We start from the raw sequence: 16,734 nt of genomic DNA, 5'->3' as shown, positions 1-16,734 counted from the left end.
ATTGAAAAAATACCTTGAATTGTTATATTTTATAAAAAAAATTCTGAATTTCCTTCAGCTAATTTTACTTTATATATCATATTGTGTAAATCTTTTTGTACAATATGCATCACGCTGTACTTAAGACATAGTTCTATTCTGACACAATGAAGGCCTGATAATCATGAAATACATATTCTTACCTATGTTTTTTCAGGTGTGTTTTGCATATAAAGGCTTCCTACAAAATAAAGTAGGGGTGTACTACTCGTTCAAGGGTCGTAGTAGTTTTCGTCATCAAGATTTCTTTTATCATTTTAAGACGGATTCGGACAAAGTGTAAGTATGATCATCATTAATGATGTTGTTATAGATTAAGAAAAAATAAGCTATAATGAATGATGACTAACAATGAAAGCATTCTTGTGATCTTTCTTCGGCAACCACATATATACCGTAGGAAGATCCATAATTCCCCGGACTTTGTTTACAATTCTGACAAATGTCATGTTTACTTCATAAAATTTACACCTGCGCAAAAATTGATGTTTCACCTATTCAATTGCAAAATATGTTTGATTTAAAACACCCGGTAAAAAGAGTACCGCCTCTGTGGTCGAAGGGTTAAAGTCAATGACTTTTAAGCAAGTTACGTCTCTGGCATGGGTTCGATCCCCGGGAGAGGCTTTTGTAGTTTAGCACAGATGAAGGTAGTCTGCTACTGGTGTACCTCTCGAGGAACGATGGTTAGGAGACTACCCGCCTATATGACTGACATACTGTTGGAAAAAGGCGCAAAATAAAACAAACAATCAAACAAACAAAACAGGTAAATCAAATAACCACTGAAACGCTCACATAAAAGAACGCGAAGTTCGCTGACATTTATAATACACCAAAAAGGCTTGTTACAAATATGGATCTTGACCAAAATTTGACGTAGTTAGTATAAAACCTGAAAAAGTTCATGCCTAAATTTCATGCCATTTGAACATTTGATTTTTATACAATAATTATAAAGTTTTCAGGTTTGTAGTTGCAATGTTTATTTTTCAAAAAACGTCGTCATTAAAGCGTCAAGAAAGCAGCACTTTCATAATTCCATAATCATTAGTCGACAGTCCGTGTAGCATCCTTTAATTGCATCTTAATGAGAAAAGAAACACGACACAAGTATCTTGTTTGTCAAACAAAAGGGTTTTAGAAGTTTCGACGTTTCTCAGACGTTGGACTTATTTTAAAGATAATATATATAGTTGACAGGATGAAAAATGCGCAAGGCGGCAACGTACTCCGTCGCTGTGGCAATTGAAAGAAAAAAGAAATATACTGTAGTGTGTCGCCATATTTTAATGCGATTTTAATATGGCTTTCAATTGATGAATTGCATGTATCACATATAAGTTTCAAGTATTTATATTATTTATCCAAAACGTTTTTTTTTTTGAAATTAAGTAAATTCAAAGCCTTTGGATTAATTTGATTTTCCAATCTAGTCTAGGAATAATAATCGACGGTAAACAAAAACTGAAACATTTTTCTTATTTTCTTACATCTTATTTGTTTTTTTAATTTCTAATTTTATCACACACATTCTAATGAGATAAAATTATATAAAGAAATATAGAAATGTAAATATGTTTGGCCTTCAACTTGTTAGCACACTTACGGTGTATGGCATTCGCGATTTTTCGACAATAGGACACCTTATACATAGATCCCTACATGACTATGATGTTTTAAATTGAAATTATAAGATAAGTGGATTGCAATAACATTTACAAAATATATTTGTTAACAAAAAAAGGCGCATGTCAATGCTTGTGGTATAATCGGTCGTTATTCAAATGAAAGGCCATAATAAGGATCAATCCGTTGTATAAGAACATAATTGTATCATAGTTTGGAGACCTTTCTGTTGAAAATGTGTCAGGGTTAAATCGTATACATATACATGCACAGTGCGTTAACTGGAGTGCGGGTATTAGTTACCCGCACTCCAGAGCATGCCCATTGATTGGCCCATTTTTGCTGGGGTTTACATATTTTGACGGCAGAGAAAAGGCAAGCGACAGAAATGTCATATTCAGATGTTTGTTCATTGGTTCATTTTTGCCGGGGTTTCATATTGTGACAACAGGGAACGTGTTTTTATGTTTGACTATGATACAAAAGAGAAAGAACACCAAAACACTCTGCAATCTGATTAATACTCGGAGGCTACGCCCCCTCGTACAATCAGATAGCCTCGTGTTTCGGTGCTCTTTCTATTACTTATTTTCCTAATTGGTTATAGAGCATCGATCTAGTTTGCGTACAGCAACAAATAATTTGAAAACTTTTAGTATGTTCTTGATGTCAACGCTTATGAAGTTGTGACAACGTTCAGACTGCGTATGAATACATTGTTTTAAAAATGTATGCCTAAATTCCGGGAATTTCTGGATCATCCCTCATATTAAGTCTTCATCACATTGAAACACATATCTCTTTTTGTGATATTTGATTGTAAGTTATGTAATGCCTATCTATCGTAGCTAAGGTCTTATATGATGTGTTACAGGTCACAGACGTGGCATTACACTTGTATCAACATGTTCGACATGGTAAGAACGGACCAACCTGGTTACACAGATTACCGTCTTCATGATCTTTATGTTTATCGCCTCAATGGCGTAGTAGACGCATATATTGACTCTGTAAGTCTTGCATCGAAACCGACAACAAATGACCCAGGTAATTTTGTTTTGAAATTTAGAACATATTTCTTTCATGAGGTTTATGTATATGCTTACTTACTAAAAATAGGCATTGACTTCAAGTACTGATATGAATGTAATGGTAAATATTAATGAAACCGTTTTTACTTTGTCTTAAAAAAAGTTTGAATGGCGGTTATATTTAATTACATTATACTTGTATTTAGACCCCTGTGGTATGACAAACATCAAATGAGCCGCGTCACGACAAATCCCACATAGTGCGTTTGTGACCAGCATGGATCCAGACCAGCTTGCGCATCCGCGCATCCGCGCAGTCTGATCAGGATTCATGCTGTTTTCTTACCAACCTTATAACAAGTAGAGAAACTGATAGCTAACAGCATGGATCCTGATAAGACTACGTTAGTTTTGTCGTGACGCGGCTCAAATTTCATTTTATTGCGTATCATCAAAAATATACACTTCTTTGATCATTTGAACACACACAAAGTCATTAAAAGACATACATCAATCGTCTTAGTGAATCAAAACTTCAAAACTTCAAAATTTTATTGCATTAAACAAATACATGTTTATAGCAAGTACAAAATATATAAACACAAACAACACAAGTACATGGATTTTTTCAGAAGAGCCTTACAATCATATGAATAAAATACAGATCACATTTGATAGGATTAATTTCTTAAAGTGTTAGCATGATATATAAATTTGCTTAAACCATTAATTACAGTTAACGATGATTCAGACATTAAATTGATAAACTTTTGCTAAGTCGGCCATGTGTAGTAATACCGTTTAAGATACTTTTTTTCTCAAATCGGAGAACTTCGGGCAAATAAGTAAAAAATGATATTCATTCTCTATTTGAATAAATTGACAATTTTCACAAAAACGTTCATTTCTTGGAATATTACGATATCTTCCATATTCTATAGCTAAATTGTGTGACGATGTTCTGAATCTAGATAAGGCTATTCTATACTTTGGTTCTTTAATTACACTTAAGTATTTTTCTAAATCAAAAGTATGTTTAAATAAACTGTATGTATCAAGACGAGGTGAATTATTTATCAAGGTATACCATTGTTCGTAATACAAACTAAGAATTCTGAATTTAATTTCTTTAAAACATTTAAATCATTTAAAACATCTGAGACTAATCACAAATTTGAAAAGGTTTGAAACTCAATTTGGTAAAAATCCCCAAAGGAAATTGATGTATACTGGATGCGTATTAATTTTGTGTTATTGGGTAATTGTGTTATATTGTTGTGTCCACGTATATCATTCATCATATTGCAACACAAAAAAAGATTCATGCATCGGATGAGATCATTCAAGGGGCAACCTATGGGGTATTTGTAAGTTAGTAAAATTATCGCTGAAACATTAAAATTTCACAATTCTAGCACAAGAATTACATTTCATTTCTAATTTTTAGATGGATAACATGATATTTGATAGTAAAAGTAGTAATTTAGGTAGGATATAATCCTCAAAATGATTAAAAAAATAAATAAAAAAATGAATTTCCATTGGCGCTACGCGATTCATGATCATTAAACATATTACATATTAGACAGTTTTCGGCTTATATCTACTTCATAGTATGTTAAGGTATTAGGACCCTAAAGGGCACTATCAGGAACTAAAGAATTGACATCATAGGTCGGATGTAAACCTTAAAGTACACTTGTATGCAAAATTTAAACAAAGTTTACCGTACGGAAATCAAGTTATGGCCACTTTTCTGAACTCAAACTAGGATGTTATGAGGGCCCTTTTTTAGAAATGAGGAACCTTTAAATGATCTGCAATAATATTCTAATGAAAAATGTTTTCCCATGTATTTTTGTTAAGAAACAAATAGTACCATTCAGCTAACAATCCACATAAGCAAAATTATGGTTTCTACTCAAAGTTTATGAAATCTGTATTAAAATGTTACCCTACCCAAACCATTTTTACCACATGTTTGACCATTTTTCTACTTAGGGACTCCCTAATTAAAAATTCTTAAAATTTACCCAATTGCGTGCCTGTTTTCAAAGTTTCCCTAAATTTTTAAAAAAGTATATTGGTTGATCTTGTAAAATATGAAATACTTTTACCGTCTAGTTTTGATAATAATACACTTTGAAAATATCAGGTACCATATTTTTTACTAGATAATACTACATAATTTAGCCAATAAATGCCTATATAAATTAAAAATTCAAAATTAAACACATTTTTCTTTCCATATGGGACATGAGAGATACATAGATAATGTTAAAAGAAAAAAAGAAAGAAAAGAAAGTTGACCCTTTAGGGGATTGAACCCATGGCCCTCATTTTCAAAGTAGTTAACAGTAATTCTAGCCTATTTGAATACTCTTCAAAGCGGACGTAATGCATTAGGGTGCTAATACCTTCAGTCTAAATATCGAATATTGAATATTTCATGAATACAATTAATTCATACTAAACATTAAAAATGAATTATTGAGCCGTTGAAAGTGAAATACCAGCAACGTAATCATAATTCTGCATTTTGTATTAATGTTCATTCAATATTGCATCATTCTTATTAACACTTGGTAAATGATATTTGTTTTTTCTGATCTGTCCTAGGTTAATATAAAATAAAGCCTCGCTATATGGGACATTCTGATGACAGGCTTTTGATAGTTCTGTCGATGCATACAACATTGTAATGTATAAAGGTATTTGTCATTACAGACGCTCATCTACAACGAAAACGACCAGCATATTCTCGACAAGCATTAATTGATAATGTACGCGTATATGTATTAACAAATGGATCATATCGAGTTATAATAAAACCACTTGAGTGCGGGCACGGATTTCCTCTATTTGAACTAGCAAATGTCGTAAGTAAAAAGCATGAAAATAGAGTTAATGTTTTCTCTGATGTAATGAAATGCTTTTGAGATTGAATTTTTCTACTAAGCTGCTTGAAAATGTCCGCCGTTTTGGAAAAATTTGAAATACCAGAGAATGCGTCCTTGATATTCAAAGCTGAATTTTTACGTTGTTACCTTGCGACCAATTATTAATGAAACCTACATCATTCGCCTTGTTGAACGGTTTTTTAGTATTGCAGTCAAATATTTGAAACTAAGAATATGTAGATTAATTGATAAGACATATGAAGCTCTGATAAACCTAAAATGCAACAATGGACACATAAAATGTGTGACTTGAACTTGCAGTAACTGTGAAAAACTGTTGCATTCAACCCTTCTGTTATTTTAGCTAAACGTTTTTAATAAGTGCTTGTGTGTATGTTTCTGTTTTTCCATTATGAATAATGCCTACATGTATGTTAAATCTAAATTATATTCAACCGAATAGTAATTATATTTGTAAATATATACGTAGTAATTTCAATTAACACACAAACACAAAAAGAAAAATATAAGAATGATTGAAGAAGTATGATTGTATTTCAGAATAAGAAATCACCAACCGACACAACAGTCATGTTCTCCACAACAACAGTGAGCAGCATAAATTCTTCTCCGAGAAGTTCTACTGCTGCTTCAGTTTCATCAACAACATCCAGTGAATCTTCAACAGTGTCATCAATGAACTCAGAATCTATCCCCTCTCCGACAGTGTCAACTCAATCACAATTTAAAACAATGGATGGACTATTTTCCGCGGCAAGAGTTTTGGCAGCTTCGCCGCCAGTTACAGGACTTTTTGACGTAACATTTAACGGCAAAGAGAAAAAAGGTAATGCTACTGTAGTAAATGATTATTTAAATCACTTCAATGACTAATAGTATAAGAAAATCCTTACTAGTACGAAACAAAAGATTTCTCTGATATTTAACACACATGCATACAGTAGGTAAGAAGAAATACATAAATGTTCCGGAACTATGCTTTTCAAGAACTATGCTTATATTTCATTTAATATTTTTTATAGTATAAGCTTTTTCATGCGCTTATTACACTAGAAGGACACGTGTCTCTTTTGCGAGTAATTTTACATAATCCATTTACAAAAGACGAACATTTACTTTTGAACTGCAGACGGCATATGTTGAGCACGATACTATTGAAAGAAAAAAAAAACTGTGCCGTTAATCAATCGTTCGAATGGATTATTAAATGCTTTTTTTGCAATTACGAATTAAAAGTATGCATTTTTATTTCAATTGTGTTATTTTTTAAGGAATAAATGTGTCGCTCACTGCTGTTGAATTTAAAAAAGAACTGGAATCAATTGAAGGAATCGGTTCGTTAGAAGTATCTAAGATCGGAGACTGTGCAAACTTTCATGTTATTACGAGGTTTATTACACTGCCAGGAAATCTTCCACAAATGAGGGTTCGTATAACTTTTTGTTACCTACTTTCAAAATTATTCTGTATTGATAATGTAGATTTATTTAACTTTTCCATACATTGTTATTCTAATATATATTCGAATACCAACAGTTCCAAACGAGCAAACTTATGTTCAATTGGTTATTAATTAGTATATCATGAAACAAACAGTCGCATTTCGTGTGTCTGTATATAAATGTTATTAATTATTTATATCGCAGGCAAATTTTAGCCAGTTAAAGGGCCTACAAGTATCTGGAAGCATTATAACAGATTTGTATGGTGGACTCAACTACAATCCACTCATGGGTGACATGGTTTCTACAGTACATCAACTACCGCAAGTTAGACTATTTATCAATGATGTCCCAACTTCATGTACAGGCAACTGCTCTTTTCAATGGATTCAAACAATAACCCCGGTCATAACTGAAGTGAACCCACGATCTGGTACTAATTGCAATTTATAACGAAGAAATAACTCTTTATTTAAGTGTGTTCTTACCCATTTAATACATAGAACTTGCTGTATTTCATAATGACACTTTTCTTAAATTGTGAAAAAATACTTTCCAAAATTATAGTTTAGTTACAATCATGCATGCATGTTTTTTTATATTTCATATCAACACATTTTGGGTTTTCATATTTTTAATTTAGGATCTGAGGCTAAAGCAACATCTATTGATATATCCGGTTCAGGTTTGAGCACAAACGTTACCCATGCTTATGTTAGTATTGGTGGTGTGGAATGTAAAGTGACAACAGTTCGAATAGACAGTATCTCTTGTAATGTAGGTGCCGGCCCCTTAGGCTCCTATCCTATCCTTGTCAATATCGCTGGCAAAGGTCGGGCTATAGGAAACGTTCATTTTACATATATATCAGAAATAACTGAAATAAGTCCAACTTCTGGCAGCATAGGAGGTAAGTCATTAACATGAGTCTAAAACAGGATTTAACAGTGATAATTTGAATACATAAACTATCATTTTTAGAGGTAAATGGGTAAAGTCCCTATTTATGCATAATGTTGTGGGCTATGAAATATATCTTATATTTTTTCATAAAATCTATCACCTATAAAACTAATTTGGTTCCATAATCTTATGGTCGATTCTCAAATAAAAACCGGAAAGGATGTTTTTAACACTCATTGATATTGTACGTTAACAGGAAAAAATTGCTGGAACAAAATATTACAATGCTATTTAAGAAGATTTCTATCCCTTTTATAATGATTTTGTGCATACGCCAATAATATCCAATGCAAGTTAATGCTACATTCACTTCATACAAGCATTGCGGACGTATTCCTTTTTTAAGTACAAACAATGATGTTTGAAATATATCTTTATCTTTATTCACCTTGAATACAAATATTTACATTGTTTCCAACAAACACAGCAGCAACAACAAAAATAGCGGCGGCGGCAGCATGGACATCAAAATGTTATCAAAGTTAATTTAATTACCTTTTAACGGCGAATTTATTGAAAAGTCATTTGAAGGATTTCAGCAGGCCACTTGCTTTTGCACAAAATCTTTATAAAATATATTGTTTTATTGATCTTCAAAATGTTAAACTTAATTGATTTTGACTGATTATGTCATGTAAAGCAAGTGACTATTGTTCATTCACTGGCAGCAACCATCTTGAGAATCACTGACAACTGTTTACGCCATTTTGCATGTGCTCCCATACAATCTCAAATTATATAAAAATGCCGAGAAGCAAGGTGGCATTTATTTCAAAATAATCCTGCTCTTGCTAAAATTAATATTTTAGTCGAGTTTCACGCAATGATATAGAAAAGGTCAAACCGTTTCTAGATTTACTTGTTGATCTCATGTGTCATTTTGGCCTTAAATTATAAATCTTATTGTATAACTATATGTTGCAAGGTATTACTAAAAAGTTGTAACTTTCTTCCTTTACAATATCCTTCATATCAATCCATTTTAAGAACTGTACAGTATTAAAATATTCGATTAGTGTAAGATTAATCAAATATTTCAGATTTTCATTTTAAAACGCAACTTAATTGATTTAAAACCACATTAACATTTATGTCTAGATTGAATTGAAAAACCGTTATTAAATTGTTTTAAATGATTGAAAATATGTTCCTTTCGTTTCGTATAGGTGGACTGAATCTAACGATAACAGGGTATGGTTTCAACAAAAATGTTACCATTTTAATAAATGGAAAAGATTGTATCGTGACAAGTGTGACCTTTACTAAGATCATCTGCATTATTCCGCCATCTGTAAGGAATGATTACTTATCTTATTTTAAAGGACTAACATGTGTATACTGAATATGATCAGTTTAAATGATAACTCAATAAATTTTATCGTTTTTTTTTCTGTTTAACATTGTAAACGCCGCAATCAGTAACGACTTATCTGAATCTATACCGCTTCCTTTTGTTTACCATTATGACTATCGTAGTCCATTAAAAAAACATTTATATGTTTGAAAATGACATTGTTAACGTTTGTGGTACAAATAATTAAGATAGATCACAGTGATATATATACTTCAATGTATCAATATCTGTAAATATAAAATGCATGTATAAACTGTAATGGAAAAATGTCTGGAGGATTAAGGGTGACCAGATTAAATGAAATTTAATAATTGCTTCTCTTTTTCATGATGAATAAGTGTGCTTTTGCAGAATGTAAGTGGTATATTTGATGTTCACGTGACTCATGGTTCAGGGATAAAGGTGACACCAATTTATGAATATGAATACAAACTGTCAAAAACAGCTATTGTGAGCAGTATTGCACCCGCTACAGTAAATGTTACAGGTAAAACGAGTAGTTTACTGTCGATTTTTTTGACAATTATTTTCTTGTAATTGTTAACAAAGGGTTCATATCTAATACATTTTATAAGTTAAACCGTATCTGTCAAACGTTCTTTCGTTGTTAATTTTAATTTACAGTATATTTTTTAAAGAATTGATAGCAACAACAACAAAAAATATCGTGGAACGTATCAGGCAAATAATTATTAAAGCATTGACGTAACATCAACAGGTGGAAAACTAACAATCCTAGGAGAATCCTTTACAAATGAACAAAATTTTGTTGTGGTTGGATCGGAATTGGCAAGTGTATCATTTTGGTCTGACACCCGCATTGAACTGATCATCGGGGAAATTGATAAAGGATGGAATGTGATAAAAATAGGTGCACAGTATGGATTCGCAATAAATGGGTATGGATCTGTTTTTATTAACTTTGTATATGGATTTAATTTAGTAACCGTGAACATCTTATCTCATTACTTGTGCATAATTATCATCATTGTTTTGTAATAGACTAACGATTAACTATTTTGTCCATTTTTTAGAACAAGTTTTCAACTCCCAAGGATTTATGTAGATCTGAAAGTTACACAAGTCTATCCGCTGCAGGGCTCATTATTTGGTGGAACTGTACTTACTATCGCAGGCTCAGGATTTGGAAATAATATTTCAAACGTTAACGTTACAATCGAAACAACTAAATGTCACGCTATCAATGTAACAAATTTTGAAATCGTTTGTCAGTTAGAATTCACCGGCATAACTCACTTTGTTACAAACAAAGGAGTAGACCCAGGTAAATATGTTGCTTTTATTTATCTAGAGAAGGGAGTTAAGAAAATTGATATCAATAAAATCGTTTACAAGTATGAAAATTGAAGCAGGGCTCGAGACCTTTTTCATGATTTTGAACTTAAACATATATTTTTTTGAATATTTGAGTCAGATATCATAATTTATTGACATAATAGATAATGTTTTATATTGCAAGGATCAGTCACTTATTATGATATTTATAATGACTGTTAAAATGAATTAAATGCAAAATGGAAACACAATGACAATTAAACAAAGTATAACATAAACATAGAAATATTTCAATATATGTTTTTTTGGATTTGCCGATATGACGATAAATATAGAATTTGGTAGGTGTCACTATTAAAATGTAAACTATATTGACAATGATGATTTTAACAATATTTCTTTCAAAAGAGGAGCGTAAAAAGTTACAGTAACAAAAGTATATAACGACTGTCGAAACATAAGTTTGATGGTAGAATTATTTGCTAGGTTGCTTTTCAATCTTTTTCATCTTCAGCATTTGGCGCGTTTTATGCATTCGATAAGCCTCATATCAATATAACTGTTGGAGACTACGTGCAATGGTCATGGGAAACACCTGCATTTGTGAACAATGTAACACATTCAATTATTGAAATAGAAAATCCAAGCTCTGTGACTCAAAAGAAGGACGGTTTTAGCAGTGGGGTACCTACAAGAAATGGTAGATAATAAGTATCAATATAATACTTTATATGATGTATGAACGAACTTATAAATAAAATTGTGACAAAATATCATTCCTTATGACATGCAATACAGTCAAAGAACTCGTTATCTATGATACCTTTGACATTATCCATTGAATAGACACAAACGTACATCTATGCCCTTAAAACTATGGAATAAATCTTTAAATTTAGGTATATTCAGGCACCAGTTTTTGAAGAAGGGCAGATATTATGTTTGGAGCGGATTTGTAGATATATGGTTTATCAAAAATTACGTTGGTACAATTGAAGTTCTCGACAAACGTTCAACAACGTCATCATTGAGTGTTCGAGTTGGTGAAGCAGAAGCTACTCATGACATTGGAGGTTAGTATGAAAATATTGCGCTGGCGTAACAGTTAAGCAGATTTGAACGAAATGTACTCATATATGCACACCATTAGTTAAATGTTCCGATCGAAGATCGTCTAAACTAAGTTTAACTTCTTTAAAATTTATAAGGAAGAACTTTCTGAAATCGTTTACTTCTATAGTTTGAATAAAGCTAGAGGAGTCTCGGAACCGAACGTTCTCCTTTAGTGTCTTCGACATTTAAGTTCTTTTAACAGCGAGATCACTAATTACGTTATAGACCGCATAAACTGATGTGAATGAAAATATACAAACAATAAATAAACATACAAAAAAAACACAACAAATAATATCCGTTATGCTCAGTTATTTATGTCAAAAAAGTGATTGATGCTTCAAATTGATATACCGCTTACACTTTGCGTATACTTGTGCTATGCAGATTTGTGAAATGTGTATATAACCACTAACGATTAAATGGTTTTGTGTTTTGTAATTGTTTTTCGGAAGAAAGTATTTCAAACTACATTTTTTAAGCTATACTACGCCTTTTTCCGGACTATAAGTGTCTTTAGGTATTGTCAACTTAGCTTTTAAGAGACGATTTAATGTTTGTCTCACTTATATACTTCCTATCAAAATATTGACTTGATTAAACTTTATTTGCTGAGTTTATTATTTTTACCTTTAAAATGCAATTCAGCTTAACAAATTATGTTACAATGTAAATCGACATTAATTTACATATGAAAAAAAAAATTGAAGCAGCAATTCAGAGTACGAAAAAAAGTTATAGTAGTCATTGAACGTTTTTTGTACCTAGAAGGTCACAGGTTTTCCTTTTATGTAAAGTAAAAACTGACAAAAACCTTTTTTTCTCAATTGACAAACCCTATTATAGGTTTATATTATAACCCTGAGATGAAAATCGTTCTGGGGGTCAAAATTATTCTTTTCTGAAGGGTGTCATAGGTTTTCCTTATAGGTTAATAGTAAAAGCTTAAATATTACTTGTCTGAGATAACATAGGCTAAAGCTGAGATATTTGGCATGAAACATTGTCTAGTGAACGTCTATAAACTTCATTCACATTTTTGCTTCTTTTGTCAAAACTCTGCCCCGAGGGATATAGCATTTCCTTATATGTATATAGTGAAAACTTAATTTTTTTTTATCTAAAATAACAAATGTGCACAATTGTAGATGTAAAATTATACTTTGGTATCAGCTTACCCAGTTTTTGATTAAGTGATCTAACTTCAATAGACTTTTATAAATAGGTATGACATTTTGACCGTGTTCACATTTTCGTTTTTTGATATCAAATGACCAAAGTATTGACTCATTTGTTTTTTTACAGATGTACAGCTTAGAAATAAGAACCAATGTATATAGTATAATTTAAGACTATATAATTTGCATGAAATGTGGTCTTGTGACCACAAGACATCGTTCACTTCTTATAATAAACACTAACTTTAGATACAAATAATAGTCTGTCTTAACGTGAGTGCTCTTTGGCAAATGGCTTTCTTGTTTAAACATGTGGACATGTTATGCAATTTTCAAAATATGATTCATTATTTTGAAGTTCGTCTAAAGGTTATGATCTAGCAAGAATGGAGTTACTTTTCAGGGATTTATATAAAATGATTTGAGGTCATAACCTCTAGCAAGAGTCTTGTTTGCCTTACACGGATATCTATCAAAATCTAAGCAGATATTATTAGGACAATCATATTCACACCATGAATATAATTAATACATAAATGTTTTCAAACACAGAAAATGGTTTATTTAAACAGAAGTGTTTAAGAAAGTAATGACTGTAACTGTATTTCAACTTTGTTTACACATATGTTATGCAGTTTACACAATTTTTGTTTTATAAAGTCAGTATTTTGTACTTTTTGAACCTGTTATACCTTGTCCTTTGATTCTTAACAGAGACACATCTGTAGATTTTCTTTCAATTAAAATGCTAAACTATGATCTGGACCTCCAAATTCAGTAGAAACAATAATGTAAAACGGCAAAATTCAGTTTTATAGAGAAATTACAAAATCTTTTGTTTCTAATATTTTTTCACAAATGCAGTCCTGTTTTTCATTTGCCCATATTGACGCGGGCTCTTTGTCGTCAAAGACACGAGGAAAGAGTCAGATTATATGTAAATGCGATGTTGTTGCAAAATATATTTTTATTAGTCGTCGTTAGTCTGAGTGACAAACAAGATAAAATAATTACAGTTTAAAATGCCTTCTGTTTGTATTTGATTTTAAATGTAGCAATATTCTGTTTTCTTTATCATATGACAGGTGTTCTTAAAATGGAAGACGACACTGTTTGTAAACACACTATTACACAAAGATCTGGCTGTTTTGAAGAGATCCCAGTGACTCAAGCGAAAAAAGTCAGTTACACGTTTTCGTCATGCAGTACCCCAATCATAAATTCAATTAATTTGAATAATGGTACATTTGATACAGAAATTAAAATCAGCGGAGATGGATTTTCTACTAAAGAATGTCAAAACGAAGTGAAGTTTGGCAGTTTTATATGTAACATTACATCTGCACACGAAAACTCATTGACATGTAAAATTGACAGTAACTCAAGGCCAGAAATATATGTGCTACATCAACTTCACGCTAGAGTAAACAATAGAGGTTTTGCTCAAATAAATATTTCAGATTTAGGAAAAAGTGGTTTTGCTATTAAACCAAGTATTAAATCTATCACTCCTATTCGCGGATCATTAGCAGGTGGGGCGCGCCTAACAATAAAGGGATATGGATTTGATGGTTCGCCATTTATTACAATTGGTGGATACGACTGCAAAATCACCGAATATTCTTATAATGAGATAATTTGTGAGACCCCTCCTTCAAACACAGAAGAAAGGAAAGACGTTTTGGTGTTTGTATACATTGGAAATACCTCAATACAATCCGAATGCGAAACAATGTTTGAAGAATGTACATATAGCTATAATTCCTCTTTGACTCCCGTAATGTTAGACGTTAAACCAAAAGTATTCTCGCCAAAAAACCCTTTCACTATAACCGGTTCATTGTTAGGTAATATCACAGAGGAACTTGATGTCACATTTGGCAATGTTTCAGCGAAAATAATTGAAGCAAACGAAACATACGTCATAGCAAAAGTTGATAATATTCCTGCTGGTAATAATAGTGTAATAATTAGGGTTAAAGATTATGGTAAGGCATCGGGAAAGTTGGAAGTTCATGGACCATTGATAGTCAACGATTTGTATCCGCTATCCGGCAGCATATATGGTAACACAACTGTTACCATTTTTGGAAACGGGTTTCTAAGAAATAATTTAACGATTTCTTTCGGTGACATTAATTGCACACTACTGTCATCAAACTTGTCACATATAATATGCTTAACCAAACCTCATAAAGCCGGCTCAGTAGACGTGTCTTTGTCTTCAAATGGATTAACGGCTAACTATTCCTCCTTCCGATTTACAAAAGAATCATCACCAACGGTAACATCTGTAAGCCCAAAATCGGGATTTTCAGGAGACACTTTAACAATCTCAGGTTCAAATTTACAAGGTCAATATACCAGTGTATCCTTAAATAAAGCAAAATGTGAAGTCATTTCTGTAGATACTGACGAAATCAAATGTTTAAGTGGTAATCATCCAACAGGAAAGGTCAACATATCTGTACTAGTTGCTGACTTTGGAGTATCAAACACAGATATTCAATTTGAGTACCAGCTGAGTCTTTTAGAAATTACACCAACTCAAGGTAATCTTCAATATTTTTATAACTAAATCGTGTACTTATAAACTATTTTTAATTTTCTGATATCATTAAAATAAATCAAAGCGTTTTTCTTTCTTAAACGATTTTTTTATACCTTTTAAAATCTAGGTGGAATAGCTGGTGGGCAACTGATAACTTTAACAGGAACAGGAATAGATAATTCATTGGTTGCAACAATTTGTGGAAAGACCTGTTTGCTACATAACACTACAACGCAGGTTTATATATGTCGGACCCCTGACAATAGTGGTAGGTAGAAATTGAACTAAACTTTTGTTTTAGCTAACGCTATTCTAACTAAATTACTAGTTGGTTTCAGTATCCCTTTAAGCAACTCAAAATGAAGTCTAATTAAATACACAGTTTGCTTAGATTGAGTGTCCTACAAATATGAAAGTAATATTCGGGACAGATAAAAATAAAATCAAGCGAAAATAAATATTCTTATAGCAAGCATGTTTCAAAACACCACGAATATCCTCACTAAATTGCCACACAATTGTGTTTATGTAAACGCCAAGAAATATATCAATCGATCTATGTCTATTTGGCAGTACATATCATATGAACGTTACAATAAACGTTCTGAAGTAATTATAAAAACACTTTATAAAACGTTTATAATTTAGTATTCCTTGCACAAACACAAACCATGAGGATATTTGTGGTTTTGATCAGCATGCTGCAGTATTTCTTAACATAGTAACGGTTACATACAATTATATTCTATAGACTATACTACAGCTTTTTAAATTTCTAATATTCATTTTTAAGGCACATGGTGACGCTTTCGACGTAACAGCGACTAAACATTGCTTTTAAATTATGAATTCAAATATTTTTACCCTCTTATGTATTTTGATACATTTGTAAGCGTGATTTTAAAATGGAAAGGGGAAATGGTGGCTGTTTGTGGCAAAATAGAAGTTGTGATTTTGATAAAATTTAAAACAATATAATAAAAAAGCATGTTCATGTTTTTAATCCATACACACGTAATGTGCGTTCATCTTTATTTTTTTAGTCCAGGTCTGTAACGTTTCTGTTTCGTTGAATGGATTGAACAGAACGTTACCGAACGCCTACCACTATAATGAATCTATCACACCTACTATTTCAAATGTGACACCAAAGAGAGGTGGGACTGGTGGTGGGACTATAATCACTATAACAGGAAAAGGATTCGGGTAAGTATAAA

General features: G+C 31.8%; 2 protein-coding genes across 2 annotated transcripts; both read left to right on the top strand.

The window, feature by feature from the left end:
• Nucleotides 1–2,548: 2,548 nt before the first annotated feature.
• On the top strand, nt 2,549–6,493 carry LOC132726416 (uncharacterized). Its single transcript, XM_060711731.1, has 3 exons — nt 2,549–2,715; nt 5,427–5,578; nt 6,161–6,493. The coding sequence occupies exons 1-3, from the start codon at nt 2,574–2,576 to the stop codon at nt 6,491–6,493; spliced, it is 627 nt and encodes a 208-aa protein (XP_060567714.1). The 5' UTR covers nt 2,549–2,573.
• Nucleotides 6,494–6,883: 390 nt separating this feature from the next.
• LOC132726415 (fibrocystin-L-like) lies at nt 6,884–15,544 on the top strand. Its single transcript, XM_060711729.1, has 10 exons — nt 6,884–7,046; nt 7,267–7,495; nt 7,706–7,972; nt 9,192–9,316; nt 9,731–9,866; nt 10,098–10,278; nt 10,414–10,664; nt 11,190–11,375; nt 11,575–11,748; nt 14,052–15,544. The coding sequence occupies exons 1-10, from the start codon at nt 7,041–7,043 to the stop codon at nt 15,542–15,544; spliced, it is 3,048 nt and encodes a 1,015-aa protein (XP_060567712.1). The 5' UTR covers nt 6,884–7,040.
• Nucleotides 15,545–16,734: the final 1,190 nt, after the last annotated feature.

Source organism: Ruditapes philippinarum, unplaced genomic scaffold (assembly GCF_026571515.1).
Source record: "Ruditapes philippinarum isolate M1 unplaced genomic scaffold, ASM2657151v2 ctg2772_1_1_1_1, whole genome shotgun sequence".
In the NCBI taxonomy this organism is placed as follows: domain Eukaryota; kingdom Metazoa; phylum Mollusca; class Bivalvia; order Venerida; family Veneridae; genus Ruditapes; species Ruditapes philippinarum.
Note: the sequence above shows the minus strand (reverse complement) of the source record. Positions and strands in the feature narration are given on the sequence as shown.

Coding starts and splice junctions, on each gene's coding strand:
- LOC132726416 (XM_060711731.1), top strand. CDS start 2,574: ATGTTCGACATGGTAAGAACGGACCAACCTGGTTACACAGATTACCGT. Junction 2,716..5,426: donor ACCGACAACAAATGACCCAG/GTAATTTTGTTT, acceptor TTGTCATTACAG/ACGCTCATCTACAACGAAAA. Junction 5,579..6,160: donor TATTTGAACTAGCAAATGTC/GTAAGTAAAAAG, acceptor ATTGTATTTCAG/AATAAGAAATCACCAACCGA.
- LOC132726415 (XM_060711729.1), top strand. Junction 10,665..11,189: donor AAACAAAGGAGTAGACCCAG/GTAAATATGTTG, acceptor TTTCATCTTCAG/CATTTGGCGCGTTTTATGCA. Junction 11,749..14,051: donor AGCTACTCATGACATTGGAG/GTTAGTATGAAA, acceptor ATCATATGACAG/GTGTTCTTAAAATGGAAGAC.